The 27,605-nt window shown below is 36.3% G+C and overlaps 3 protein-coding genes across 5 annotated transcripts in view; all 3 read left to right on the top strand.

The window, feature by feature from the left end:
• Window positions 1-27,605, top strand: part of LOC134844601 (sodium leak channel NALCN-like) — a 135,523-nt gene that overhangs the window by 34,251 nt on the left and 73,667 nt on the right. The window lies entirely within an intron of this gene.
• Window positions 1-27,605, top strand: part of LOC134844602 (dynactin subunit 2-like) — a 75,193-nt gene that overhangs the window by 34,248 nt on the left and 13,340 nt on the right. The gene's annotated exons all lie outside the window — the stretch shown is intronic.
• The window catches only part of LOC134843529 (nuclear factor of activated T-cells 5-like), a 61,338-nt gene that overhangs the window by 30,222 nt on the left and 3,511 nt on the right, over window positions 1-27,605 (top strand). For all 3 annotated transcript variants that reach the window (XM_063859634.1, XM_063859636.1, XM_063859635.1), the window contains 7 exons: window positions 1,451-1,623; window positions 8,959-9,159; window positions 9,593-9,669; window positions 13,590-13,722; window positions 14,207-14,423; window positions 14,888-18,537; window positions 18,740-18,880. In XM_063859634.1, the coding sequence (XP_063715704.1) occupies window positions 1,451-1,623; window positions 8,959-9,159; window positions 9,593-9,669; window positions 13,590-13,722; window positions 14,207-14,423; window positions 14,888-18,537; window positions 18,740-18,880 (4,592 nt within the window). The remainder of the gene's footprint in view (window positions 1-1,450; window positions 1,624-8,958; window positions 9,160-9,592; window positions 9,670-13,589; window positions 13,723-14,206; window positions 14,424-14,887; window positions 18,538-18,739; window positions 18,881-27,605) is intronic.

Genomic DNA, 27,605 nt, shown 5'->3' with positions numbered 1-27,605 from the left:
GGCCGTTATCATATAAACAGATTGATACAATTTGAACTCTTTATGCCATGCTTTGACCGATAATTCTCTCGTAAATTTTCAATAAGTTTTTCGTCTGCTCAAAGAACGTCTACTACTGATCGTGATAAACTAAATATGAAACAAAATATGCGTCAAAAGATCTTCAAAGCATTAGTCAGCATCATATATGGCAAATAAATTTCAAATTTGTTCTGTTCAGCAATTTTATAACCATGTAACCATGCCTTCTTTTTTGGCTTTCCGAGCTTGACAACTTGAAATATTACGCGCAAATCATATTCTGGCTACTTAAATTTGTCAATATTTTAGAAATTTATTTGTTGTTTAATGGTTTCTAATAGCCAAAATTTTGCAGCAAAGTTAGCAAAATCATGTTTACTTTGTTAGGTTTCGATAAGATTGACTTTGATATTTGGTTGAAGGTACACAGTTCCTCTTCAAACGGTTCGCTAAATTTGCTCGAAAAAGATGGGCGTTTGGATTGTGTTTCGTTCGTCCGTTAATGAATCTCGACCAATAAAAGTTTGTGTTTAACAGTGAATATCAAGCGAATGTCAGGTGGGGTTGTTTTGTAGAGTTGAAATTACCCTGTCACCTCCTGCGTAAAATAACTAAATACCTCAAAGGAAAGCATTGTTTGGACAACTCACAAGTGTGATCTAGCTGTTGTTGGGATGTAAACAACTGGATTGTTAGTTTCTGGTTTGCTTAAAATTGTTGGCACATTTAAGTTCTTATTGTTTCGTGCCATCTTTGGAATAATAAACCAGTTAATGATCCCATGACCTATACATCTGGCCATGCGACCTTGCTCATTACGAACAAACAGCACCACTGGCATTTTGTGTTTCGACCAGAAATGCACTAGTTTGAAGCTCTCGAAATAGCTTCAAAGGAATATTTCGTGACAGAAGTTTTTCCAATTGTTTTTAAATAACTACGGCTGAGGCTATAACATGAAGTTATCAGCTAAATAATGTTTGAACTATAAACGTACTTTGTAGTATTAAATCGGATGGATGCTACTGGCGTTGTAAACTTCATAAACATTTTTTTTTATGTAAATAAACAAAAAAATTCTTTTGATCCGTAGATGGTCCAAACAAACGAAAATGAATATATCCTAAAATTTGTCGTTTTATGATGTTAATCCCGTTTTATAATAACAGAACAGTTTACTCTTAGTCGTTTTAAAAAGAAAACGAGCTTGGCGCAATCAAAATTGTTTTTTGATTTATTCGGTATAGCATGATTAAATTTTCTGTCATACTGATTATTTTGATAAACAATAGTCAAACGATGCTTAGATTAATTTTCGAACTGCTCAGCCATAAATAAAAGTAATGTGCCTTGCGCTTTAAAACATGATTACTAGATTTAATATGCCTTAATTCGAGTTTGTTTGAGTTAAAATGAATTTCTGTTTCAGCATCGACTGTATTGGGATTCTTAAGTTGCGCAACTCGGACGTGGAAGCCATGGTGAGCACTACGAGGTCGAGGAAGAAGTCACAGAGGGCGAGGATGGTGTTCCGAGTGTGTGTGCCCAGAGCAGATGGCTCTTCATTCACTCTACAGACCATGTCAGATACAATACAGTGCTGTGAGTTTCTCAAGACTGCTTTCATTTGCGAGACCAAGTCACCTGTAATCGGGAATTACACCTTTTCCCGCAAATAATTTCTCCTACACTTTCTGCCGACATGCAAAATTCTAACATCCTCACATATTGACAATCTAAATCATGATAATATAGGTTTTGAAAAAATGTTGATATTTTGGATTTGTGGTTTCCGCCGTCCTAATTTCTGTCGTCTGGTTTTCCGTTATCTTTTCTAATACAATTTATTTTATCTGTAAGCTTTTCAAGTGGTTCTTTTTCAAAGCTGGGTTTTTGAAAATTTTTGATTAATTGAAGGTTGCTCTGTTTGTTAATTTATCAACACTGATTTTTATTAATTTCATAACTTTTTTTTCGGTTAACCGGGTTCGGCGTATTTTATATCGGCTAAGTCAACTTTTGATGCGCAGTTGCAAGGGTGAATTTTGTTAAATGTTTTTGCTTGTTTCAGTAATGATGGGTCGTAAAAATTTTACTTAAAAAAGTTTTGTTTTATAGTATAGATATTTAAAAAAATTCAAACTATAAAACTTTTTAAAGTAAAATCTACTGTTTCATTTTCGGCTTAGCGAGCGTCGACCCGAGTTTTTTTTAACTAAGTTGAGGCTCCGTAATTAATTCACAATACTTGTTAAGGCTGTTCAGGAACATCGCCCGAGACAAAGCTATGAAGTTTTTGTAGATAGCGTTTTTTGGACTTTTTTCAAGATTTTTTTCCAGCTTAATTTTTTGAAAAGAATTTTTTCTTCTCAATAATTTGCAATTCAATGTTTTAATTTATCGCAAGTATTGCAAAGCTCCGCTTCGCCTCTTTGTCGGAAATTTAATTTGTGGTATCGGGCAGATTTAGAGGGTGCGGGGGCGGGTCCCCCCTTTAGAACTTTTTAAGAAATCCATTTTTGGCTGAACGACTCTAAAATTTTTCTCAAGGCACCTTGGGCGCCAATATATACTAATATGAGGCAGAGCGCGTGCCAAAAAACGCGGTTTATTAGCCAAAATATTCCAAAAAGTGCCCAAAAACGGCGTTTTTGACCTGTTTTTTTTTGTCAAAAAAATTTATTCTAGTGTTCTGATCATAAACCCCCTACCCCTACCGTCCTCGAGAAAATCCTGGGTCAGCCATTGCGTGCAATGCTCAACGGCTTGCTTATTGCGGTTTTATTGCATATTGAATTTTTGATTATTGTACAAATTTTTGTGTTTCTGCGACGCTAATTTTTCAAATGGTGTCTTCCATTTAATTGCAAAATTATTGCTCGAAACATTTTTTAGCTTTAATGAAACAGCATGAGATATATTTTTCTGTATGGTTTTTATTAGTCAAGCATATGTGAGTGTTAGAATTGGCCTCAGTGGGGTAGTGATTTTTTTCCTAGAAATTGGCCGTAGGCTCAATACCGCGGTGTTTCAGTTGTCTAGTTGGAGAATTTCTTTTTGAATAAGAAGTTGTTTTGTTGCTAGTGTATGCAAAATCAGGTTTTGTCTCTGTGTTGACCATAGTACCAGTTCATATATTGAGAATAAAATTGACTAGTTTTGATTAACAATGTTATTAATGAATGGAACTTTTACTTTTTCGCGTTTTCCCTTTTGATTTCTTTAATTCAGTTCAATTCCTTTGTTAAAAAGAAGGCAAACTCCACTATCCAACAGATCAGAAAATTTGAAATGGTCGAGGAATTGATGTGGCGAAGTACCGGAAATTGAATTGCAGATGTTTTAATTTATCGCAAGTATTGCGAAGCTCCGCTTCGCCTCTTTGTCGGAAATTTAATTTGTGCAGGGGCAGATTTAGATCTTCATCCTAATTTTATTACTCACGATACTTAAGCTTCGAAAATGACGCTTTTTTTCTAATCGAACTCGCAAATAAAAATGTGCATTAAAAGTTTTCACTTGTGTGACTTTTAGCTATCATCACGATCTGTAGCATTGGAAGTTTGATAGCATCTGTTCTCGGCTTCATTTTGGCGTGTGTATGTGATGGACTAAGCGTTTGTGGCTGAGTGGTTAGTGCGTGAGACTCCCAATTTCTAGGTTGAGTAGGTCCTAGCTTCGAGTCCAAGACGCCGAAGTTTTGCTTATTCGAGGCTTATTTTTACTTTTTCTTATTGCTCTTTTTTTAGAACTCTAGAGCTGCTTTTTGTGTTCTCGCTAGTTTTTGCGAAGCGCAGTTTTGCCTCTGTGTATGATATTTCAAAAGTTTTTATTAAACTAAGAGTTAAACTGAAAAAAAGTCTGATGTTTTCAAATTAAATACGCTGGCGAAGTCAAGTTATTTTGCAGATGTTGCCTGCATCCTAATTGTTCAAGTTTTTGAATTGACGTTTTTTTCTGATGCTTCAAAAATTTTCATTAAACTAAGAAAAAAGTCTGTTGCTTTTGAATTCATCACGCTGGATATATCTATTGAAGGCATCAAATGATATACGTACGGGCTATTGAAGAGAAAGAACTAACTTAAGCAGGAGTCTCATACATGAATTCAGTGATTTTGACTATCAAATTGTTAAATATGGAGAGTGCAGTATGCTGCCGGCCGTTTAAGCGATTTGTTTCTGAGTTCAAAATACGAAGATCTGAAACCCAGTAGTTTTGGACATTTGACCATTTTAGTTTAAGAAGAACCTTTAATTTGTAATTTTGTCTCGTTCATTTTTGAAATCTAAAGCATTGTTGGATGCCTTGTCTATTGATACTGTAGCTTTCCTCTATTTGTTTTCATATATTTCATAAAAAAGCAGTAATTTAAAGGTTGCGAAATGTAAACTGCAAAAATGTAAAGGTTACGAAAAACGGGATCGACTTCTCTTCAGAAGTTGTTTTCAACTTTCAGATTTCTTAACGAAATAAAAATTTTGCCTATTGCTCCAGTTTTTTCAAAAAAGGTTAGTTTCATCGAAAAATTGTCAATCATAAACTGATCTAGAATTTCAAAGAGCTTTAAGGCCCTAAGTTTTTTCAAAATTCGAAAGTTGATAGTTTCAAAAAAAGTGTTTTTTTTGTTGCCTTGCGTTCATGACTCTTTTCCAACCGTCTCTTGGCTTTTTCAACTGTCTGTTGGCTTTATTCGTTGCTTCTGTTATAATTTGAACGAAGAGAATGTGGCATTTGCGGATGTTTTGTTGGCGTTGTTTGATTTCCGCTGGCGATTAAATACAGTTTGCTTGATTTTTTTACGGCTCGATGAACGAATCTTAAAACTTCTTCACGCTCAAAGTTAATTTTTCGCGGCTTAACTTTTGATAACTTTTCAAGTTCAGTTTACTTACTTCCTTTGTTAAAAGGAAGGCAAATTCCACTATCGAGGATCAAGATGTGAAGAGCACGAATGTTCACCCATTGATCCAGTTTTCTCAAATTGGGTTAATTTTATCAATCATAAGCTGCACTAGAAAGTGTTTTAGGGGAATATATTCTTTCCGTTCCAATTTGGAAGTTGATTTTTTTTCTCAAAAAGCATTATTTTTTTTTGGTTTCTAATCGTTCATTGACGTTTTTTCAACTGTATCTTGTCTATTTTCAAAAATTCATAAATAAAAGTGAATAACTTCAAATAGTTTTCTTGATGTTTGCGCTCAAGTGTTATCAAATTGAAACTTGTTTTTTTAAAATTTAAATAATTCATTTAACAAAATCACAGAGCCAGTTCTTTCTGAATAATTTTTTTGTCGACACTATCAATTAATCAACGAACAGACATATTTTGATCATGTCTACATTTTAATTTACCGTTCTATGCGAACTTTTTGTTTTTGACTGTAAGGTTACCATCTCTGATATGATAGTCTTTCGGTTTTACTCTTTGTGTTTGTTCGCCTTACACGGTTTCGATATATATATATTATTTCAATTTAAAGGCCTCTTCACCTCATATTGTGTCGTTTGACGAGCGACAGATTTTTTTCATGCCTGTAAGTGTGTGTTGTTGGGGTTAAAAAGTTGTTTATTTTAAGAGATTTTATGCAATTAAAATATATATTGGCTCAACGGGTGTATGCTCTAGTATTGTCTGCTACATTAACGCTTTCGTAAGTTTTGTTCCGATGCTGTTTAAATTTTCAGTTATCTTAATTTATTTGTTTTTCTCTAAGTGAAGACATATCGAGAAAACATATGAAAGACATACTTGAAATAATTTTTGTTAGCGTAAAAGAACGAAGTTATTTTTAATTATTTAAATCTTGATAATTTTTTTGTTTTCAGGAAAAAGCCTCGAAATGCTCTTTTGTGCCCAAATAACTAAAGAAGTGCCTTGATGCATATAAATGCACTAAGCTATAAATGCTTTTTTTATTTGAATTCAAATTCATCTGCTATAATTTAGTTTAGTTGCGCTCTCCAATTAAGAAAGCGGAAATGGCACAAAAAAACGCTTGAGACTTCTAGTTACAAAGTGGATTTTAATTTTTAAATTTCTCAGAAGAATACAAAATTTACTGATTCATCCAGTTTTGTTAAATTAGGGTATTTTTTTTAAGGTGTCAACAATAAATTGTTCTCGAAATTCAAAGAGCTTTAACCTGTTATTTTTAATTCGAAAGTTCAAAATTATTGAAGAAATACCAATCAATTTTTTAGTTTTCTTACACACTTTTTACGCTTAGCACACTTTTAACGCTTCTTACGATTAGCAAGTGATATTAAACCGGAAATAGACTTTTTTCGGGTTAACAACTTGTTAAACAGAATCACTTGAATCATTTTACTTTTGATTAATACGAAATCAAACGTCAGACGTGAATTAACGCATTTGGCTAAGAGCAATTATTCGCAATGATTTGAATCCCGCCAGAACCTGTTTTTTTTGTCAGCGGATAATTGTCCTCGCGTCAAAAATCTTTTTCAAACTTGTTTTTCTGCTTTTTTTGTCGACTTAGTTGCCGCAGCACCAAGTCTACCAAATATTTGGGCATTTTTTACTCAAATTATAAAATATTTTCATATTCAGATGTTGGGCACTTATTTGAGTTCAAATGTTTTTGCTATCTTTTTATTTTATTTTTCATGCTGTTCCTTGAATTTTTTTTGAAATTGCTTTTTGTAAAATTTCTAATGGTGCTGGTAATTTTGTTAGAAGTTTTTTGCCCTTTTTTGAAATTTTTATATTTTTATTAACAAACTTTTTATATAATTTTTTATAAAATTTTTATATTTATATATTGTCTTTACTTTTGCTGGTAATCATAGCCATTCCTTGTTGTTTAGTAAGTAGTGTGAAGCTCGGCCTTGCCTCTGTGTATTAAAAAGGTACACAGTGAAAAATATATATGTTTCAAAAAGTTTTATCAGTTGCAAGTGTAAAAGAACATAGTGATTGTCACTTACATAGGACGTGATTATTGAAAAGTGATCAAATGTGGTTTTCCGATGTGACTATTTGTTTTTTGTCGAGTAGCAAAAGTGTAAAGGTCATAAAAACATCAGCGACTTCTATTTTCAAAAATGGACTTGGTTTTTCTAAAAATTCTTCTCAGCGGAAAAGATGAATTCCCTTTTAATCAAGTTTTCTCTATATAGGAAAAGTTTTTATTAAAATGACAACCATAATTGTTAAAAATTTTGATATATATATATATTTTTGGTTTCCTTGTACGTTTACACTTTATCAACCGTCTGTTGGCTATGTTTTACAAAAAAGAAGGAATTTTTCAGTACAGACGTAAATGAGATCTTGTCATTGGACATCAATCTGACCGTTTTTTAAAATTTGTACAAGCTATTTTGACCCAATTGATGATGCAATAAGCGTATTCAGGAAATAAAGTTTAAAATTGATCTCCCGAAATTTTGACTTTATGCGATTTGATTTTTTCTCGAAAATTAATCAACATTCTTTTGCTAAAAGGAAGGCACAAATCTCCACAATTAGGAAAGCATATTGGCGCGAAACTGCCTGATCGACTTACAAAGTTGATTTTACTTAAGATTTTTCAGCGAAATAAGATAATAATCTACTGATCCATTTTCCTAGTTTGGTTAGTTTTATGAAAAAACTGTGAAACATTCACTTTTCGTTAAATTTAGAGAGCTTCAATGTGATATATATGTTCTTCAAAGTTTGAAAGTTTCAAAAAATTAAATTATTTTTTCCTTGTATTTTACTTGAATTTCCATTTGTTTTTTATTTTCTCCACTCTCGCCGCTCAAGAAGCAATTAGGAACAAATTAGGAACAAACAAATAAGTTTCGTTTCCATGATTCTCTCTGTGATTAACGTCGTATCGTAGTTCAGATTCAGACTCTTATGTTTTTTTTTTTTCAGGAAACGCGTTAAATTTGATCAGGCTCAAATGTAATTTTACCCGGTTTGACTTTTGATTTCTTTTTAAGTTCAGTTCATTTCCTTTATTAAAACAGTTCATTTCCTTTGTACAGGCAAACTGCATCATAGAACAGGAGAAGTGTGTAAAAATCACGAAAAACCTATATTTAAAAAGTTTCATTCATAAATTGTTCTGGAAATTCAAAGAGCTTTAAGGGCATCTATTTTTTTCTTTGAAATTCGAAGGTTGATGTTTAAAAAAAAAATCAGTATTTTTTTCTGTTTTCTGGCGTTCTTTTACTATTTTTTCAACTGTCTGTTGGCTATGTTTCTCATTGTCACAGGAGTTGTGCTAACTGGTTTGGAGTGCGTCAATTTCCCTCCGAATAGACTTCAACTCAATTTATTATTGTAAAGTTAAAACCTTTTTTGCTTAATTTCATCTGAGCATACGATCATCCGGACTTTGAAATTTAGTTTTTGGATCTTGACCTGAATGCGATAGCATTAATTGGTAGTTCAAATCAAATGGATTGTCTTTCCAGTTCAATCGTTTTCAGAGCAGGCGAAGTTAATTTTCGTCATGGAGTTACGGTCTGATGCATTTTAATTATGCTCCCTGTAGATTAGAAAGTATAGACTAAAATTTGGTACTTCGGTGGATATATTATAAGCACTTGCAACCATGCAACTTAGTGTCATATGCGATCTGCAAAAATTTCTACAAAACATGATGCAAAAACAGTGTCAAAAGCTTTAGTGTAGACATTTGTTGCAGACAGACACATTCTAAAATAACACACTTAGAACAAGTTTTGTGCATCCAGTTTTTGGTGGAATTTGCAAAATTGTTAAAAGTGAAGGCCAAATTTATTAGCATTATCTTAGCAGTATAAAATTCTATGTTGACGAAAAACTGGATTAGGTTATGCCGGTTTTTTCATGTTTTTTTAATGCTCACATTAAATTTAACGGGTCAAAGTGATCAGAGAAATTCGTATTTATTTATTCTTACGAAGTGACTGAGGTTAATAGTTAACTTGATATAGCCCAACCGACAGGACAACCAGAGATTGCGCGTCTAACTGTAGACAGAAGTCCCTGTTGCGGAGGAGGGGTGACGTACATTCTGGGAAAACACTTCACCCGACCCACCGTCACATTCGCCCATAGAACCAAACCCCTCATTGCCATTTCTGCTTCCGCCGCCCCCACTTTTCCCGGAGGAGGAATCAGTTCCATGACCCAAGGTACAAATGTCCATGATTTAAAAAGAAACCTTGGTAAAAATGAGTAGAAAATGGCAAAAAACTACGCTAGCTTGAAAGAGACCTTTTTAAATCTTCAAAATAAGGGCAAGCTTAATCTCTACAGGCTTTCATACGCAAGAAGAAATACAAATTGATTCTTTAAAAAATCAGAAAGCTTAAGTTGTTTTCATTGTATGAAATAAGGGTTCGCCCAGACATATGTAAAGTTCAAGCCTTTTAAATTAGTTTCTTCCTGTTATGTTCAGAATCATATCCTAACTTGCGTTATATGAATCGTTACGTGATGCGAAATCTTTGAATATGCTGATCAGCAAAGAGTAATCGTATTTTTTTTTACATGAATTGATCCAAAATGTGTTCTTTGTGAGTTGTCTGTTCTCTCTGTTGTATGGATTGTGGTTTGTGCTTTTAGGCACAGGTGGTCCATATAATGAGGGAGAAACTACCTGGAGTGAAGTGGCGGAGCTTCTCCCTGACTGCGTTTCTCAGGTGTGTACTTGGAACTAAGCTACGCATCCAAACTCCTCCCCCTCGCAAAATACCTTTTCATGCCATTTTTTGCAAATAGGACTTAGACTGTACCTTGATCAAATTTACATACATCAGACTCTATAGGCTCCAAGCTAACTCTGTTTACATGTATGCTAGTACGTGTCGTCTTTGAGGTGCAGCAACGAAACATGAATAAACTGAAGAGGGATAACTTTTATCTACAGTCACACATAATGAAGTCTGTGTTTATTTGGGCTCGAATATTGATGTGTGGGAGGGATTGCTATTGCTTTTTCATGGCTCCATTTTTCATAAAAATGTCAGTTTACTCAGCGAAGATTCAATTATTTCGAAGATCTAGGAGTAAGTAAATTGATTGCTTCAAATTCTGGTTTTCCTAGACATATGTAGGTGTCTATGTTGCGAATAAAGAGGGTTTTGATACAGTTGCGATAAGTCAAATGTGCCTAACCCGGTTAAGCCCGTAAAGAATATTTAATATGGACTCACCAAACCGTCTAGATTTGTATGAATGAGAAAGCGGTTGATTGGGTTCTAATAAGTTAGAGCGAACAAACTGTGTCCACTGTCCTGTTTCACGGAGATAAAATTGTGAACAAATCTGGGATTAGAGGCACCTTCCTGGAAAACAATTGGGCTAATCGCATGTTCGATACTCTCTCTGTTTTATGTATTATTGGTCGATACAAACATTACGTAATATGTAGAGACGTTATGACTGTGAAAACGATATAAACATGTTGAGTAAGCGACCAGTACCAATTTTTTTTAACAGAAAAGTTATGGTCTTAATTGTCAAAGTTTTGAAACTTTGACCGTTTTTCGGAAATTTTTAACTTTTCTCGAAAAATACCCTGCTAATTTTTAGGTTTAGTGTTCAATGAAAGCCGGTTTTGGACATTTTCTCTGCTTAAGCGGCCGGGACCTGCTTTTTGCAAAAAAAAATATCCATTTTTCACCGTTTTGTAGAAACTTCGTGACTTTTCTTAAAAACTATCCTGTCAATTTTTCCTGAAGCTGCGACTCATTCATTTTTTCACAGAAAGGTGATGGTTCCTTTCCCATTTTTTCCCGCAGCAGTATAACAAATTAAAAAATATCAAACTGGTACCTCCAGCTTTAGCTAGGCCCCTAGTTTTTTTTCAAGACATACGAACATTTTGTTAAAAGTAGTGCGAAGCTTCGCCTCTGTGTTAAAAGTGGTCTCAACCTGAATATTTTCGGTTTTCAGACTACATTAGACAAAAATTGATGAGACGCTGACTTCCCCTTGAATTTTAAACGTTATTATCCTGCTAATATTTTATTATTTTTTTTAGCGATGTCTATTTTTTGAAGATCTTCATCTATTTCAGTCACCCTGTGCAAAAATATTAGAATTAGAAAATTTTGAAATAATTTGGAATTTCATTTCCTCAATCAGTCTGGTTGGAGTGAAGAAATCTGAGCTGTTTTCACAGTAACCGGCTATCCTTGTTAAGATTTAGAGGAAATTATCTGCTACTTTTGGGATTTTTTGGGAGCGTACATAAGCTAACCTTCAACATCATCGGCGGCCTGGAATGATTCCTGTCGTACCTGGAAACTGAGCAAAACCTATCTTAGCTCGTCTAAATGGCGGGTCCTGTTTGAAGTTATAAGAGTTCTCTGATACCTCATCTATTTCAATAATCAATTACAGGCCCAGATGTTTTTAGTGCATGTGATGAAGTTTTCATATCGATTAGCAAGGGTAATGCGATTAGCAAGGGTACAGAAACTGGGTACAAGAATTTTTCTCTGGGAACAACTTGGACCACAAAATGGACGAAATGGTAATTAATGGTTGCATACGTGCCTTTGTCCCAAGGGACAAAGGCTTGTCTCTCAATCATTGCGTTATAAATGTTAAATGCTGGCATGATATTTCAGATATAAATTTGTTTTTTTTTTCATGTTGAGTGGAAGCTCTGATTTGGTGTAAGTTCAGTTTTTTCTTGTTATTCGGCTTAGAAGGTTTCGGGATATAAATACCGGCTTATTGGTCTCATATCGCGTCGTTTTTTTTCCGTGCGTGTTTTTTATGCCTGAATGTTTTGAGAACTGGGCTTCCAAATCTTTTTTACTCTTGCGTTAAGCAAGGGTATATCAATCGGGTACTAGACTCTTTTCCCGAAAAAACTTTGTCCTCAGGATAACTGAAATTTAGTCATTTCCAAATGTATCTCCATTTCTACTCAAGATGCACGTCTAACAGCTGTAATTCAAAAGCTGGCTTCAACGATTGAAGTGATAATTGTTTTACCGCTGAAAAACATTATTAGGTGTAAGTTGATATTTTTTGCCGTCTATTGATTTCGACCCAATTTTTGTCGGTATACTTGTTGGTTGTTTATATCTATATTTTTGGTAGATTTTTCGATGATTTTTTCTTCATTTTCATGAGGGTAAATATAGTTCACGGTTTCCTGATTTTTATAAGCGCCAAACTTTTCTCTTTGAAATAAAACTTTTTTGAATTTTTCTGCTGAATTTTTTTGAGGCTAATTATAGTTCATGGTTTCCAGGTTTTTATTAGCGCCAAACTTTTCTCTTAGAAATAAAACTTTTTTGAATTTTCTGATAAATTTTTTTTTTGCAAATAAATTTCAGCTTTTTTCGGATGCATGGTTTCAGTTTTTTTGTACCGAAAGTGCTTGAAACTAGTTTAAATTAGTTAGGTGTGTTTTAGGCTCAAACAATTCTATTTAAAATCGATTCAAGTTGATGGTTTCAATTTGTCAAAAAAATAAGTTTAAAATAACTGGAAAATTCAAAGTTTCATAGAATAGCTTGCAAAGAAAATTTTTAATCTTTTCGCAAGCTGATTTGGTGTATGACTTGAATTGTTTCAAAATTTCTAGCTTAAAAAGCTTGCTTAGTCAAATTTAAGTTTTTCGCGAACTTATTCAGTCTTTGAAATAATATGAGAGATTTCAAAAGTTTAATAGCTTGATTAGCTTGCTTCGAAAATGTCAAAGCTTTTCGCGAATTAATTCGGTTTATGAAATTACTTGAAATATTTCACAGTTGCATAGCTCTAATACCTTGAGTAGAAACACTTAATTATTCGCGAACCGATTCGGTCTACAAACTAACTTGAAAAAATTCAAAGTTTCATAGAATAGCTTGCATAGAGAAGTTTAAGCTTTTTGCAAACTGATTCGGTTTACGACTTGAATTATTTCTAAATTTCTAGCTTAAAAAGCTTGCTTAGGAAAAATTCAATTTTTCGCGAACTGATTCAGTCTATAAAATAATGTGAGATATTTCAAAGTTTCATAGCTTGATTAGCTGGCTTAGAAAACTTTATTTTTTCGCGAACTTGATAGAAAAGACGAGTTTTTTCCTGACATAAAGTTTTTTAGCTGGAGTAGCTTCCTTAGAAACTCTTTAACCTATTGCAAACTGATTCGGTCTATGAAATAACTTGAAATACTTGAAGTCTCATCGCATAAGTGGCTTCAATAGAAAATACTTAACTATTTGTCATCTTATTTGCTACATGAAATAATTTACAATATCTCAAGGTTTCAATCTGGAGTAGCTTGCTTAAAAAGTTTTTAATTTTGCGCCCTCCGATTTGATTCATCAAATAACTTGATTTGCTTTAAAGTTTCATAGATTCAGTTGCTTGATTTGAACAACAACTAACTTTTTGCGAGCTGATTAATCCTTTGGAGAGGATCTTGCTTGTTGGAAACAAACGTATGAGAGTATAGGTAAATCTAGTTTTTTATCTACTTTCGGGTATTATCTCATTTTCTGTCGGCAAGTTTTTAATGCTATGTTTGCGTTGTATCGGAAGTGGCGCGAAGCTCCCCTTTGCATCTCTGTCAAATGTGACTGTAAATTAATAGCTATATTGTATTGTTTAGCACTATCTGGGCTGCAAGATTCCATCCTACCGAGAAGTAAGCATATGCCAACCGGTGTACTGTGAAGTGACTGTGACCAACGGAGACAACAAAGTCAGCGATCCCGCCTTGTTCCTGTACATGCCCAACGAAGGTAAATAATTACAAAACAAACTGATTTTGGACTACGAATTCAGCTTTTTAGTAATCGAATGTTAATAATTCAGACGAGACTTAGTATCATATCCTTGTCTCAGAGTATCCTTATGATAGCTGTAAACGGGTTACGTGGATGTCTTGAAATGGTCTCATGAGTAGGATTGCAAGACATGATTTGAGGAGTTTGGGTCCGGATTTTCTTCTCATGTAAACGATGTCGAACCTAATCCTATAGATACATGGCATGTTTATCCTCATATATTTCTGCAATCTCGCATAAAATGGTAGTCACAGAGTTCATGTGATAAATTTAGAATTTACAAGAACCTTGATTGAATCGTTTGTTTTTGCCATTATCTCTGTGTATGGTCCTAAGAGGTCAATTGTGTTTACTTAAGCTGTCCCACTGGTCGAAATTTGGTACTAGATATGATAGAGAGAGTGAAGGTCATGATGTTAAACAGCTTTCGTTGTTGCAGTGCTGCAAGAAGTGTCTAAGCTAGAAGCGATTCTGTCACTCCCAGCTGCACCCTTGAACCAGTGTCCCATCATGACCATTCCTCCGGCAACTATGGCCCCTAGTGGTATATGTCCGCAGAGTCTTTTGGCGTCTACTGCCAATGCAATGCCCAGCCATGTCATGTCATCGGCACTGTCTGTCTCTGATACATATGGAGGCGGATCCCAAGCGAAGAGGTGAGCAATTCGATTTTAATGGCAATTACTGAAGTATCAGGGAAAATGTCTTCACTCAAACTAGGCTTTTTGTGGCTTTTCTTAATTTCACTGCAAATTCAATTGTTAAAAAAGGACGCATATTTCGTTCTCCAATAAAAAAAGGGCTGAAAATGCCATTGGCGTGAAAAAAAAGCGACTGTTAGTTTCAAAATTGGGTTTTAATTTTTAGATTTCCCATGGAATTTATATACCTAATTATCAAGTTTTTTTTTACTTAAGACTGGTTTTATTTTTAAAAAATCAATAAAGGAATCGTGGAATTCTAAAGGCTTTTTGGTCAATTTTTTTTTTGAAAGTGACCTGATAATAATCTGTCATTATTTTTGATTTTTTTTTTGTTCATTGACACTTTTTCGACTGTCTGTTGGCCTTGTTTATAGTTAGTTACTCTTCTCGTACTACATGACTCAAATATTATTTAGATCCAGGACTTCGCCACCAGATACGGACCAGATGGAGGAGAGTCCAGGTAGTGGCGTCGGCAGTGGAACTGTTACCTCCGAATCCGCCAATTCCAAAGCGAACCCCGCAACTCCTAACAATCCGAACCAACCACACTCTATCATGAGGGACTTCGGACTACAGGCCTATTCAGCAGTTCAGATTCAGACGTTGCAACTCAAAACGGCCGTTCAGCAACCTCTGGGCATGGCCATTAATAACGTATCATCAGCAAACTATGCTAATCAGAATGTGATGGCCGGTGGAAGTAGCAACAAAAATGTACCTGCTATTGTTCAGTCGGTCGATTTGGACGCAAAAACACGAGTGCATTTAATGCCACAACCACCGATGTTCCACATTCCCCAACAGATGTCTCTCAAATCAACTCCAACCCAAGCGGGAATATCGCAGCAGATGCTCCCTGCGGTCCCGTTTTGTGGTACCGGTGCTATTACAAGTATGGCAAACTCGGTGTTTATCAAACCTGAGTCTGAGTTGGTGTCCTGCGGTGCCAGAAGTGTAAACAGCGCGAACGGGACCACTCAGCCCATTGTCATGCCTCGTGGTTTGATCACTCATGTTCCACCATCTCAGAGCGTTCTTCCACATCCAACCAATCTGAGCAGTGTGACTAACTACAAAATCCAGCAGCAAGTATTTCCAACCCCGTGTCTTGGCGGTAACAATGGAAACACAGGAATTTCAGTGAATGATTTGTCACCCGCAGGTCCAAACATACAACAAATGACTCAGGTACACCAGCAAGTACAGATGACGAGCTCAGTTCCAGTTATCACTACTGGCCATTTTGGACAACAAGGAGCGACTGGAGTCCCAATGGATGTCTCTAAGGTTCCATCGTCATCTTCTGTCTTAAATTTCCAACAGATTCCACCATCGGATAGTCCTTCTTCAGTATCGACAGTTTCAACGATTGGAGCTGTTAAAACGGAGGAGAGTCCTTCCATACAACAGCTGAGCATGAGTTCATATTCTCCTGCTGGCTCCAATGGCGGAGCTGCTACTGATATCGACAGCATTCTCAAAGGCTTACTTCTTCTTGGTGCTAACAGTACAAATCCCTCGACATATGCTGCGTTTGCAGTGCAGATATCACAGCAGGTTCAGAAAGACATTATGAAGACTGAACTGAGCGTGATGAACAGTAACCCAGCGTCCGTATCTTCAGTGCAAAATACAGCGGCGCCACTCGATGCTACGCCTCCACCACCGCAGTCGCAGCAAAGCGGAGGCAATGTCAACTCTAACCCATCTTCTGTCAATCAAGTCAATTATAACAGCCCTGGTAGCTCTCAGCCTGCGAATAGCAACCAACAGCAACAAATACAAACGCAGCAGCAAATTCAGGCAGTTCACGCAACTATGAGTGGTAATATCATCCCGGTTTCCCAGATGAGTGGCGTAAACATTGGCGGATCTCAGTTCTCAAACCCCAAAATGAAACTATCGCAAGACGCTCTGCTTGCAGCCACTGCAATTTCCAAGAATCCACAATTAGCGCCGTTTGCACCGCAGTTGATAAGCGCAATTGAAGCTGTACAGCAGCAGCAGATGAACGAATCAAATGCCGATGTTGCGCAGCTTCAGGATTTGCTGCAGCAAGAGGCGATGAAGCTAGCCAGTCTAGCGGAACAGCAGCAACAGCAACATCATCAAGGCCAAAACCAGCAGTACAGCAATGTAGGGAATCCTCCGCTGCAAATGCAACAGAACCAGCCTCAAATTGCGTCGCAGAACAGCCAACAAGCAACTATCGGGCAGCAGTACTCATCACCTGAACAAATACCCCAAGCGGTGCAGCACCTACACGTGCAGCAGCAAGTAGTATCATCGCCTCCCAACCAATCATACTCTCAGCAGCAGCAGCAAAATATAAACCAACAGCAAGCAAATCAAACGCAACACACCTATGCCAATGTCAGCATGACGCCACAGCAGCAGCAACAAGTCCCTCCAATTGTAAGACAACAGTCTTTTACTCAAACACCTGTTCAGACGATGCATCCGCCAGTAATGAGTCAAGTCAGCCAGCATCATAACTTAAACCAAGGTCAGAGTATGAACCAGCAAGGGCAACACCAACATCAAGTGTCTGCGATGCAACAGAATGTCCAGGGTTCTATGGACATGATGAAGCAAGGAACTGTCCACAACCAGCAGTTGAGCAGTAGCAACGCAGGAGTGTTTTATCAATTTCAGACATCGGGATCTACGGTCACATCAACCGTGTCCCAACAGACTCAGATTCAAAACCAGCAGTATCAGCCAAATATTATAAACCAGCAGCAACCATCTCAGAACCAGCAGCCACAACCACAGCAACAACAGGCTGGTTATATTGGGCAGCAGTCCTCGCAACAGAAGCAAAATACAATGCAACATCACCCACAAGCGGCGGGAATAAGCATGAGTCAGCAGCAACCTTTGTATAATAGTCAGCCTATTCAACAAGGACAACCGCAGCAGCAATTCCAACAAGTATATTACAATAACCAGCCGGAGTATCAGTATCAGCAGAAAATCGAACAGCACCAGGTCTCGCAGAGAGAAAGTATACCGTTGTTGGGACCAGGATCTACGGACCAACCACCTCCAAGTGTTAGTTCAGCACCCCCTCCTAGTGTGGCATCTGGTCCTCCGTCGATTGGAGGACCATCTAGTGTCCTTTCGGCTCCTGAAATAAACAGTCCTAGTAGCGTCAACTGCGGGTCTCAAGGGTTGCCGAACCAAGTCAGCTCCTCCATGGGAAACATCTCTGTCAGCCAACAGAACTTTTCACACCAGCCGACCAATTCAGGTCAACAACAGTCAGTATCTAGTTACGTAGTGTATACGCAGTCACAGTCGATACCACAACAGCACCAAGTTTATTACCCAATGGCTCAAAAGGAGATGCATTCGTCCAACATGGACTTGGTCGATCCTGATTTATACAACCCACAGACCCAGTTGAAGTCGAGTTCTGGAGCCCAGACTGAAATTGAGGAGCAGATGTTCAAGGAACCATACCCAGTTGATAACTCACAGAATTCAGACTGGCAAACTCAGCAGCAACCGAGGCAAACAGCAGGTATAGGAAATGTCCAGTATGGAAACCAGATGCAGCAGAATGTGAACGATCCTCAGCATCAGCACCAGCAAAACCAACATCATCAGCAGCAAGCGATGATGCCTCAGAATCAACAACAGATGAACATGTCCTGGGAACCGAATAGTGTCATATCAGGCACGGGATCTCAGTCATCAATGAATTGGGAATCAAGCTCAGGAAGCAATTCCATTGCCGGAGGAACTGGAGGCGTTGCGACTATGCAGCATCACGCGGCCGGACTCAAAAACAGCACCACCGATCCCTTCTTGTCATCTGGAGCTCTCGACTCGAATCAGGTTCAGAAGACTTCTTCTCTGATGGACATTCACCAAGTGTCAACATTCGAGCATGACCAGAACTCGCAAGGCAGTTCGATCTCATCAAATGATTTCCATGACCTCGATTCCATCTTTTCACAAATTGCCCAGAGCCCGCTCTGTACCATCCTCTCAAGCGACTCTCTCCTGACGCCAAGTCCGGCGCCTCCCATGACTCCAGAGGAGCCACCGGCAAGAGGTAAACTAGTTGGCAGTCATACCATTTACATTATCTTTTTATCAATACAAGTTCTAAGGTTAAATTTAGTGTTATCTAGTCATTGCTAAAAGGGAACAAGTGCTGGAACATGTTATCTAGTCATTGCTAAAAGGGAACAAGTGCTGGAACATAAGTCCGTCAAATGATGATCTAAGTGAGAATCGTTTTTTTTTGCTACTAGGCGCAGCTGTACTGAAGTATCTGATTGAGAAGGGTTTCATCGAGGGAGAGCAAAGGAATTTGGTGACTGCTGAGGGAATTGAAAATGCCATCTGTTCTCTCTCCAACCAGAAACCAATCACAGAAATTACCTTCGAAGACGGTAAGATAAAAAGTGCAAGTGAGTGTTTTGGCCTGCAGTAGATAACTCACACGTTTTCACAAGTTTTTAAGAATAATGAACGTATTGAAGACTCTTATATAGGTCTTGGTGATTTTTTTCCGTTTTTTCAGGAAAAAGTCTTAAAATGCTCTAATAACTACAGATGTGCATTCATACATATTAATGCATTTATGAATGCAATTAGCTATATATGAATAGCATTTATGAATGCAATTATTTTTGAGTTCAATTGAAAATCATCTGCTGAAAGTTTCATAAATAGCATTCTCCAAATACGAAAGTGGAATTCAATTTTTAAATTTCCAGAGGAATTTTCTTTTTACTTTTTGATCCAGTTTTCTCAAGTTGGGTTAATGTTATCAGAAAAGCTCCAATCATAAATTGTTCTAGAATTTTTAAGAGCTTAAAGGGCATCTATCTCTTTCTTTGAAATTTGTCAGTGTTTTTTGTGTTTACTTGCGTTCATTACTCTTTTCCAACTGTCTGTTGGCTATGTTAGTTAAGTTTCTATTCCGGCAGGTTGGCTGTTGATTGGAACTAACTTGTTGTTGAGACTCGAAATTTTTTTTTTTCAAAAAAAGTCAGTCGTTGTTGTTCAGTAAAAAAAAAATCCGACTAGGTTATGGACATGCTGATTCAAATGTAGTGATCAACTCATTGACAATATCAACTCGATCAACTTCAAGACTAGACAGTACATGTCGGTTTTTGTCTGAGGGATTTGTGAACTTTATACACTAGTGAGCTTGCGAGCGCAGTGTATTAGTACGTACCTTCTTTTGTTTTCTATTCTAACTCGCAAATAAACGCCTAACTCGCAAATAAACGTCCTCATTAAAAAAAGTGCACTTATTTATTGGCACTTTTGCTTTAATCACGATCTGTAGTTGAAGTTTTTTTTAGCATATGTTCTCTGCTTTGTTTGTGGCTAGTGTTTATGATTTATTAAGCGTCGTGGCTGAGTGGTTAGTGCGTGAGACTCATAATCTCTACGTCGCTGATCGAATACGAGACGTATCTGCATTTTTCGCTTCGACTCTGTGTAAAAGGTTGAAGTTTGAAGCCGAGTACTGTCAATTTTCAGTAACACCTGAAATTTTTGAATCTTATGCCATACGTTTTCTTTGGTTGATTATTCTGGCAATTATGAACTGTGTTTTAATGTTTTCAAAGAAAATTTGCTGTAATTTACATCAGCGATTAGCTTAGTGTATTTTTACGAACTTTCTTTTTTTCGACCCTAACTCGCAAATAAAAGTGTTCATTAAAAAGGTTCACTAATTTGGAAATTTCACTGTAGGATTGGAAATTGCATAGCATCTGTTCTGTTTTTTTTTGTTTCTGGTTTTTGGTACCTATTAAGTGTCTGTGTTTTGTGAGTGAGGTTCTAATTCTCTAGGTCGCAGATTCAAATCTCAGACGTAGCCGAGTTTTACTAATTCGAGGCTTATTTCTAATTTTTCTTACTGCACTTTATAGAGCTGCTTTTTGTCGTGTTCTCACTATTTTTTGCTAAGCGAAGCGTGGCCTCTGTGTTTTATTTTGAAATTTTAAAAAACGAATTGAATTTTTGCATATTGAGGTCTTGTTATTTTTTAACCAGATTTTCACGCTCATTTTTTTCAATGTTTTGACTTCTCATTTTATATTTTTGAAAGGGCTTGTGTTTCCTTAATTTTCATGGCGTAGAGGTAACACGTGGGACTCTGAACCCTAATAATTGGATTTGGACCAGATAATTTTCAAAACTAACAAGGATAGCCGGTTACTGTGCAAGTAGCACAGAATGTTCCGACCATAGTCTTAAAAAATGCAACAATTTTCGTCCAATTAAGTAATGTTTAGGCATATTCGACAGTTCAATTTTTTTCAGAAATTTTTTAAGTTTTTGATCCCTAAGATAGCGCTAAACTTAATTTTCAAGGCTTAAATTTAGCTTAAATAAGTTAATGTAAGCCTGCTCACTCGCTCGAAATCAGACAAAAAAAGTATTTCAAACCGGTTTTTCTCGACACTAGGAAAACTTTCTTGAAAGTTTTAATGTCGTCGAATCTTTTCTGAAGGGGATTTAATATCATATATCACTGAGTTTTCTCAGATGATTATTTGTGGTTGTCGATTTTGCTTGGAAAAAAAAAGAAAAAAAAACCAAAACTCCAGGATACAAAGTTCCTCCCCATTTTCAAATGGTCGGAACAATTAGGTGGTTATCATACTGGAGTTTGAAGGGCTCGATAGCCGAATATCGAGTAAGGAAGGAAGTATCTGGGTGCTAGAAGTGGGCTGAAGAGTGTGGGTGGGGTGAGAGAGAAACGAGAGTGTGGGATGGTGAAATAGCGTGATTCTAAAAATTTTAAAATTTTATTTTGGCTTTAATTATCTTCAATCATTCAATTTACTAAGTAACTTTAGCCTAGATGTAGAATATAAGACATTTGGCCTGATGGCGCGGGTTCCATCCCCGCCTTGATCAACACATTTTCTCAATTTTGATTTTGTTTTTCGTTTTTTTTTTCATTTCAATTTTAAAGGGAACCAGATAAAAGGGATCATTTTAAAAGGGACCAGATCAGCTGATCCATTCATCTGTACTTTCTTATATACTCTTAGACGAATTTTGTCTTTACCTCAAGTTTTTCAAGTGTCGAAGAACGAAGTGACGACAGTTGTTTAGGTTGTTTGGTTTTTCCTGGAAAATTCCTAGAAGTTGAAATTTCCTTGAGTTTTAGAGGTTTGGCTCCTGATTTATTACCCTTGCGATAAGCAAGGGTATTGCAAAAAGGTACTGGATTTTTTCCTGTAAATAATTTTGTTAACAGAAGGGTCAAATTTCTAGAAATTGGTAATTTCAAGACATCCATAATTTTTGAAATATCAAATAAAACTACCGCCATCTAACATTGAAGTCTCAATGGAATGAACAGGTAGCAAGGTTCTGTTCTGCGTACGCAGCTACGCTAAGTTTTGAAAAAAAAGTGTGGCCTCAAAAAAAAGCCAAGTTTTGATAGCTTGGTCATTTTTTTGAAACTTTTCCAAATTTTCTGAACAACTAAAATCTCATATCTGGGGTTAAGAAACAACTGGATGCGGGGATCGTGATTTCACAAACGGCTACGCCGTTATTTTTCATTTATGTAAGTTATGGACTCAAAAAAGACAACTTTTTGACATTTTGACCGTTTTTGTGAAATTTTTCGACTTTGCTCAAAAACTGCCCTCATAAATCTGGGTTTAAAGAATCAATCGAAAAAACAGATTTTGGGAATCCGCCCACCAAAAACGGCTACGCACCAATTTTTGTAGCAGAATAGTATAAATTATAGTATAGCATTTGTTCTCTGCTTTATTTGTGGCTAGAATTTTTGATTTACTAAGCGTCCGTGGTTGAGTGGCTAGTGCGTGAAGTTCATAATCTCTAGGTCGCAGATCGAATCCGAGACGAAGCCGGGTTTTTACTAATTCGAGCTTTTTTCTATTTTTTTTCTTACTGCGCTATATAGAGCTGCTTTTTGTCCTGTTTTCGAACTGTTTTCAAAGCGAAGCTTCGCATGTGGAAACTTTTTTTTTCGAAAACTACCCTGCCAGATTTGATATCAATTGTTTTATCGAAATGTGGGACCGGAGGATCCCTGTCTGAATTAGCTGATTTGGTCGTTGGGAAAAGTCAATTTTTGAAAACTTTTCGACTTCTTTCGAAAAGAAACCCTGGCAGTTTTTAGGTTAAGGGTTCTGTTTGTGAGAATCCTCTCTGCGTAATCGGCTACATAATTTTTTTAGTATAAAGAAAATGTGGCTTTTCGGGTTTTTTCGAGCACTTTTTGACTGTTCTCAAAAACCCTGCCAATTTTAACATTTAATTGTTCAAGTGAAATAACAAATTTCGGGCTTCTTCGCTGCAAAAGCTGCTGTGACCTTTTGTGGAAAACAAGCTATAGCTATCGCAAAAGTCAAATCTATTCATTTTTGGGACCGTTTTTGGAAATTTCTTGATTTTTTTTTTGCAAAAACTACTCAGTCGAATCTGAGATTGGGTGTTCAGTCGATGGAACAGGTTTGAAACGTTTCTTGCAGAAATTTTCAGCCCCTAATTTTAACGAAATTTTGGTGCGTAGAAAAATCCATTTTATGAAGTTAATACCGTTTTTGTGTTTTCAAATTTCACTGTTCTAGAAAACTAAACTGCCAAATCTGAAAGTTCAATCGAATGACTGGTTATGGACATTTTCCCTATAAAAGTAGTTCCGAGGAGTCCAATCGAAACAACAGTTCGTTCAGTTGAACCAACCGTTTGGGATTCTTTCCTGCAGAGACAGCTACGCCTTATTTTTTCGTAGAAAGTTTTAATGACAAAAAAGTCGAAAAGAAATTTCGATAGTTTTTTTTGGAATTTTCGTTTTCTCAAAAATTGCCCCGCCGAATCGGCGTTTGCATGATTCAATTTAACGAATATTGTGTTGAGATTATTCCTGACTAAACGGTTACACCTTATTTTTATAAACAAAAGCAGGTATGATTTTGAATAAGTCCATTTTTCCAAAGTTATCGCTTTTTTGAAAAATATTCCTTTTCTTGAAAACTACCCACTCAAAATTATTGTGAGTTCCTCTAAAGAATGGAAAGTAGGCTTTCCCCTACATAAGCAACTAATCTCTTATTTCAGTAGAAATCATTGAAGGTATGGTTTCAGACCATTTTTTGAAGTTCACGCATTTTTTCCCGCATTCTGTAGCACATGCTCTAGAAACTCCTAAAAGTTTAAAGCTCCAAATTTTTTTTACGACAGCATTTTTTTTCCGGCTCAATAAGCTCAATTTTTTAAGAGGCTCAATTTTTTAAGAGCTTAAAGGGCATCTATCTCTTTCTTTGAAATTTGTCAGTGTTTTTTGTGTTTACTTGCGTTCATTACTCTTTTCCAACTGTCTGTTGGCTATGTTAGTTAAGTTTCTATTCCGGCAGGTTGGCTGTTGATTGGAACTAACTTGTTGAGACTCGAAATTTTTTTTTTTTTCAAAAAAAGTCAGTCGTTGTTGTTCAGTAAAAAAAAATCCGACTAGGTTATGGACATGCTGATTCAAATGTAGTGATCAACTCATTGACAATATCAACTCGATCAACTTCAAGACTAGACAGTACATGTCGGTTTTTGTCTGAGGGATTTGTGAACTTTATACACTAGTGAGCTTGCGAGCGCAGTGTATTAGTACGTACCTTCTTTTGTTTTCTATTCTAACTCGCAAATAAACGCCTAACTCGCAAATAAACGTCCTCATTAAAAAAAGTGCACTTATTTATTGGCACTTTTGCTTTAATCACGATCTGTAGTTGAAGTTTTTTTTAGCATATGTTCTCTGCTTTGTTTGTGGCTAGTGTTTATGATTTATTAAGCGTCGTGGCTGAGTGGTTAGTGCGTGAGACTCATAATCTCTACGTCGCTGATCGAATACGAGACGTACCTGCATTTTTCGCTTCGACTCTGTGTAAAAGGTTGAAGTTTGAAGCCGAGTACTGTCAATTTTCAGTAACACCTGAAATTTTTGAATCTTATGCCATACGTTTTCTTTGGTTGATTATTCTGGCAATTATGAACTGTGTTTTAATGTTTTCAAAGAAAATTTGCTGTAATTTAGATCAGCGATTAGCTTAGTGTATTTTTACGAACTTTCTTTTTTTCGACCCTAACTCGCAAATAAAAGTGTTCATTAAAAAGGTTCACTAATTTGGAAATTTCACTGTAGGATTGGAAATTGCATAGCATCTGTTCTGTTTTTTTTTTGTTTCTGGTTTTTGGTACCTATTAAGTGTCTGTGTTTTGTGAGTGAGGTTCTAATTCTCTAGGTCGCAGATTCAAATCTCAGACGTAGCCGAGTTTTACTAATTCGAGGCTTATTTCTAATTTTTCTTACTGCACTTTATAGAGCTGCTTTTTGTCGTGTTCTCACTATTTTTTGCTAAGCGAAGCGTGGCCTCTGTGTTTTATTTTGAAATTTTAAAAAACGAATTGAATTTTTGCATATTGAGGTCTTGTTATTTTTTAACCAGATTTTCACGCTCATTTTTTTCAATGTTTTGACTTCTCATTTTATATTTTTGAAAGGGCTTGTGTTTCCTTAATTTTCATGGCGTAGAGGTAACACGTGGGACTCTGAACCCTAATAATTGGATTTGGACCAGATAATTTTCAAAACTAACAAGGATAGCCGGTTACTGTGCAAGTAGCACAGAATGTTCCGACCATAGTCTTAAAAAATGCAACAATTTTCGTCCAATTAAGTAATGTTTAGGCATATTCGACAGTTCAATTTTTTCAGAAATTTTTTAAGTTTTTGATCCCTAAGATAGCGCTAAACTTAATTTTCAAGGCTTAAATTTAGCTTAAATAAGTTAATGTAAGCCTGCTCACTCGCTCGAAATCAGACAAAAAAAGTATTTCAAACCGGTTTTTCTCGACACTAGGAAAACTTTCTTGAAAGTTTTAATGTCGTCGAATCTTTTCTGAAGGGGATTTAATATCATATATCACTGAGTTTTCTCAGATGATTATTTGTGGTTGTCGATTTTGCTTGGAAAAAAAAAGAAAAAAAAACCAAAACTCCAGGATACAAAGTTCCTCCCCATTTTCAAATGGTCGGAACAATTAGGTGGTTATCATACTGGAGTTTGAAGGGCTCGATAGCCGAATATCGAGTAAGGAAGGAAGTATCTGGGTGCTAGAAGTGGGCTGAAGAGTGTGGGTGGGGTGAGAGAGAAACGAGAGTGTGGGATGGTGAAATAGCGTGATTCTAAAAATTTTAAAATTTTATTTTGGCTTTAATTATCTTCAATCATTCAATTTACTAAGTAACTTTAGCCTAGATGTAGAATATAAGACATTTGGCCTGATGGCGCGGGTTCCATCCCCGCCTTGATCAACACATTTTCTCAATTTTGATTTTGTTTTTCGTTTTTTTTTTTCATTTCAATTTTAAAGGGAACCAGATAAAAGGGATCATTTTAAAAGGGACCAGATCAGCTGATCCATTCATCTGTACTTTCTTATATACTCTTAGACGAATTTTGTCTTTACCTCAAGTTTTTCAAGTGTCGAAGAACGAAGTGACGACAGTTGTTTAGGTTGTTTGGTTTTTCCTGGAAAATTCCTAGAAGTTGAAATTTCCTTGAGTTTTAGAGGTTTGGCTCCTGATTTATTACCCTTGCGATAAGCAAGGGTATTGCAAAAAGGTACTGGATTTTTTCCTGTAAATAATTTTGTTAACAGAAGGGTCAAATTTCTAGAAATTGGTAATTTCAAGACATCCATAATTTTTGAAATATCAAATAAAACTACCGCCATCTAAGATTGAAGTCTCATTGGAATGAACAGGTAGCAAGGTTCTGTTCTGCGTACGCAGCTACGCTAAGTTTTGAAAAAAAAGTGTGGTCTCAAAAAAAAGCCAAGTTTTGATAGCTTGGTCATTTTTTTGAAACTTTTCCAAATTTTCTGAACAACTAAAATCTCATATCTGGGGTTAAGAAACAACTGGATGCGGGGATCGTGATTTCACAAACGGCTACGCCGTTATTTTTCATTTATGTAAGTTATGGACTCAAAAAAGACAACTTTTTGACATTTTGACCGTTTTTGTGAAACTTTTCGACTTTGCTCAAAAACTGCCCTCATAAATCTGGGTTTAAAGAATCAATCGAAAAAACAGATTTTGGGAATCCGCCCACCAAAAACGGCTACGCACCAATTTTTGTAGCAGAATAGTATAAATTATAGTATAGCATTTGTTCTCTGCTTTATTTGTGGCTAGAATTTTTGATTTACTAAGCGTCCGTGGTTGAGTGGCTAGTGCGTGAAGTTCATAATCTCTAGGTCGCAGATCGAATCCGAGACGAAGCCGGGTTTTTACTAATTCGAGCTTTTTTCTATTTTTTTTCTTACTGCGCTATATAGAGCTGCTTTTTGTCCTGTTTTCGAACTGTTTTCAAAGCGAAGCTTCGCATGTGGAAACTTTTTTTTTCGAAAACTACCCTGCCAGATTTGATATCAATTGTTTTATCGAAATGTGGGACCGGAGGATCCCTGTCTGAATTAGCTGATTTGGTCGTTGGGAAAAGTCAATTTTTGAAAACTTTTCGACTTCTTTCGAAAAGAAACCCTGGCAGTTTTTAGGTTAAGGGTTCTGTTTGTGAGAATCCTCTCTGCGTAATCGGCTACATAATTTTTTTTAGTATAAAGAAAATGTGGCTTTTCGGGTTTTTTCGAGCACTTTTTGACTGTTCTCAAAAACCCTGCCAATTTTAACATTTAATTGTTCAAGTGAAATAACAAATTTCGGGCTTCTTCGCTGCAAAAGCTGCTGTGACCTTTTGTGGAAAACAAGCTATAGCTATCGCAAAAGTCAAATCTATTCATTTTTGGGACCGTTTTTGGAAATTTCTTGATTTTTTTTTGCAAAAACTACTCAGTCGAATCTGAGATTGGGTGTTCAGTCGATGGAACAGGTTTGAAACGTTTCTTGCAGAAATTTTCAGCCCCTAATTTTAACGAAATTTTGGTGCGTAGAAAAATCCATTTTATGAAGTTAATACCGTTTTTGTGTTTTCAAATTTCACTGTTCTAGAAAACTAAACTGCCAAATCTGAAAGTTCAATCGAATGACTGGTTATGGACATTTTCCCTATAAAAGTAGTTCCGAGATAATGAGTCCAATCGAAACAA

The sequence above is a fragment of the Symsagittifera roscoffensis genome, chromosome 4 (genome assembly GCF_963678635.1).
Source record: "Symsagittifera roscoffensis chromosome 4, txSymRosc1.1, whole genome shotgun sequence".
Lineage (NCBI taxonomy): Eukaryota > Metazoa > Xenacoelomorpha > Acoela > Convolutidae > Symsagittifera > Symsagittifera roscoffensis.
Note: the sequence above shows the minus strand (reverse complement) of the source record. Positions and strands in the feature narration are given on the sequence as shown.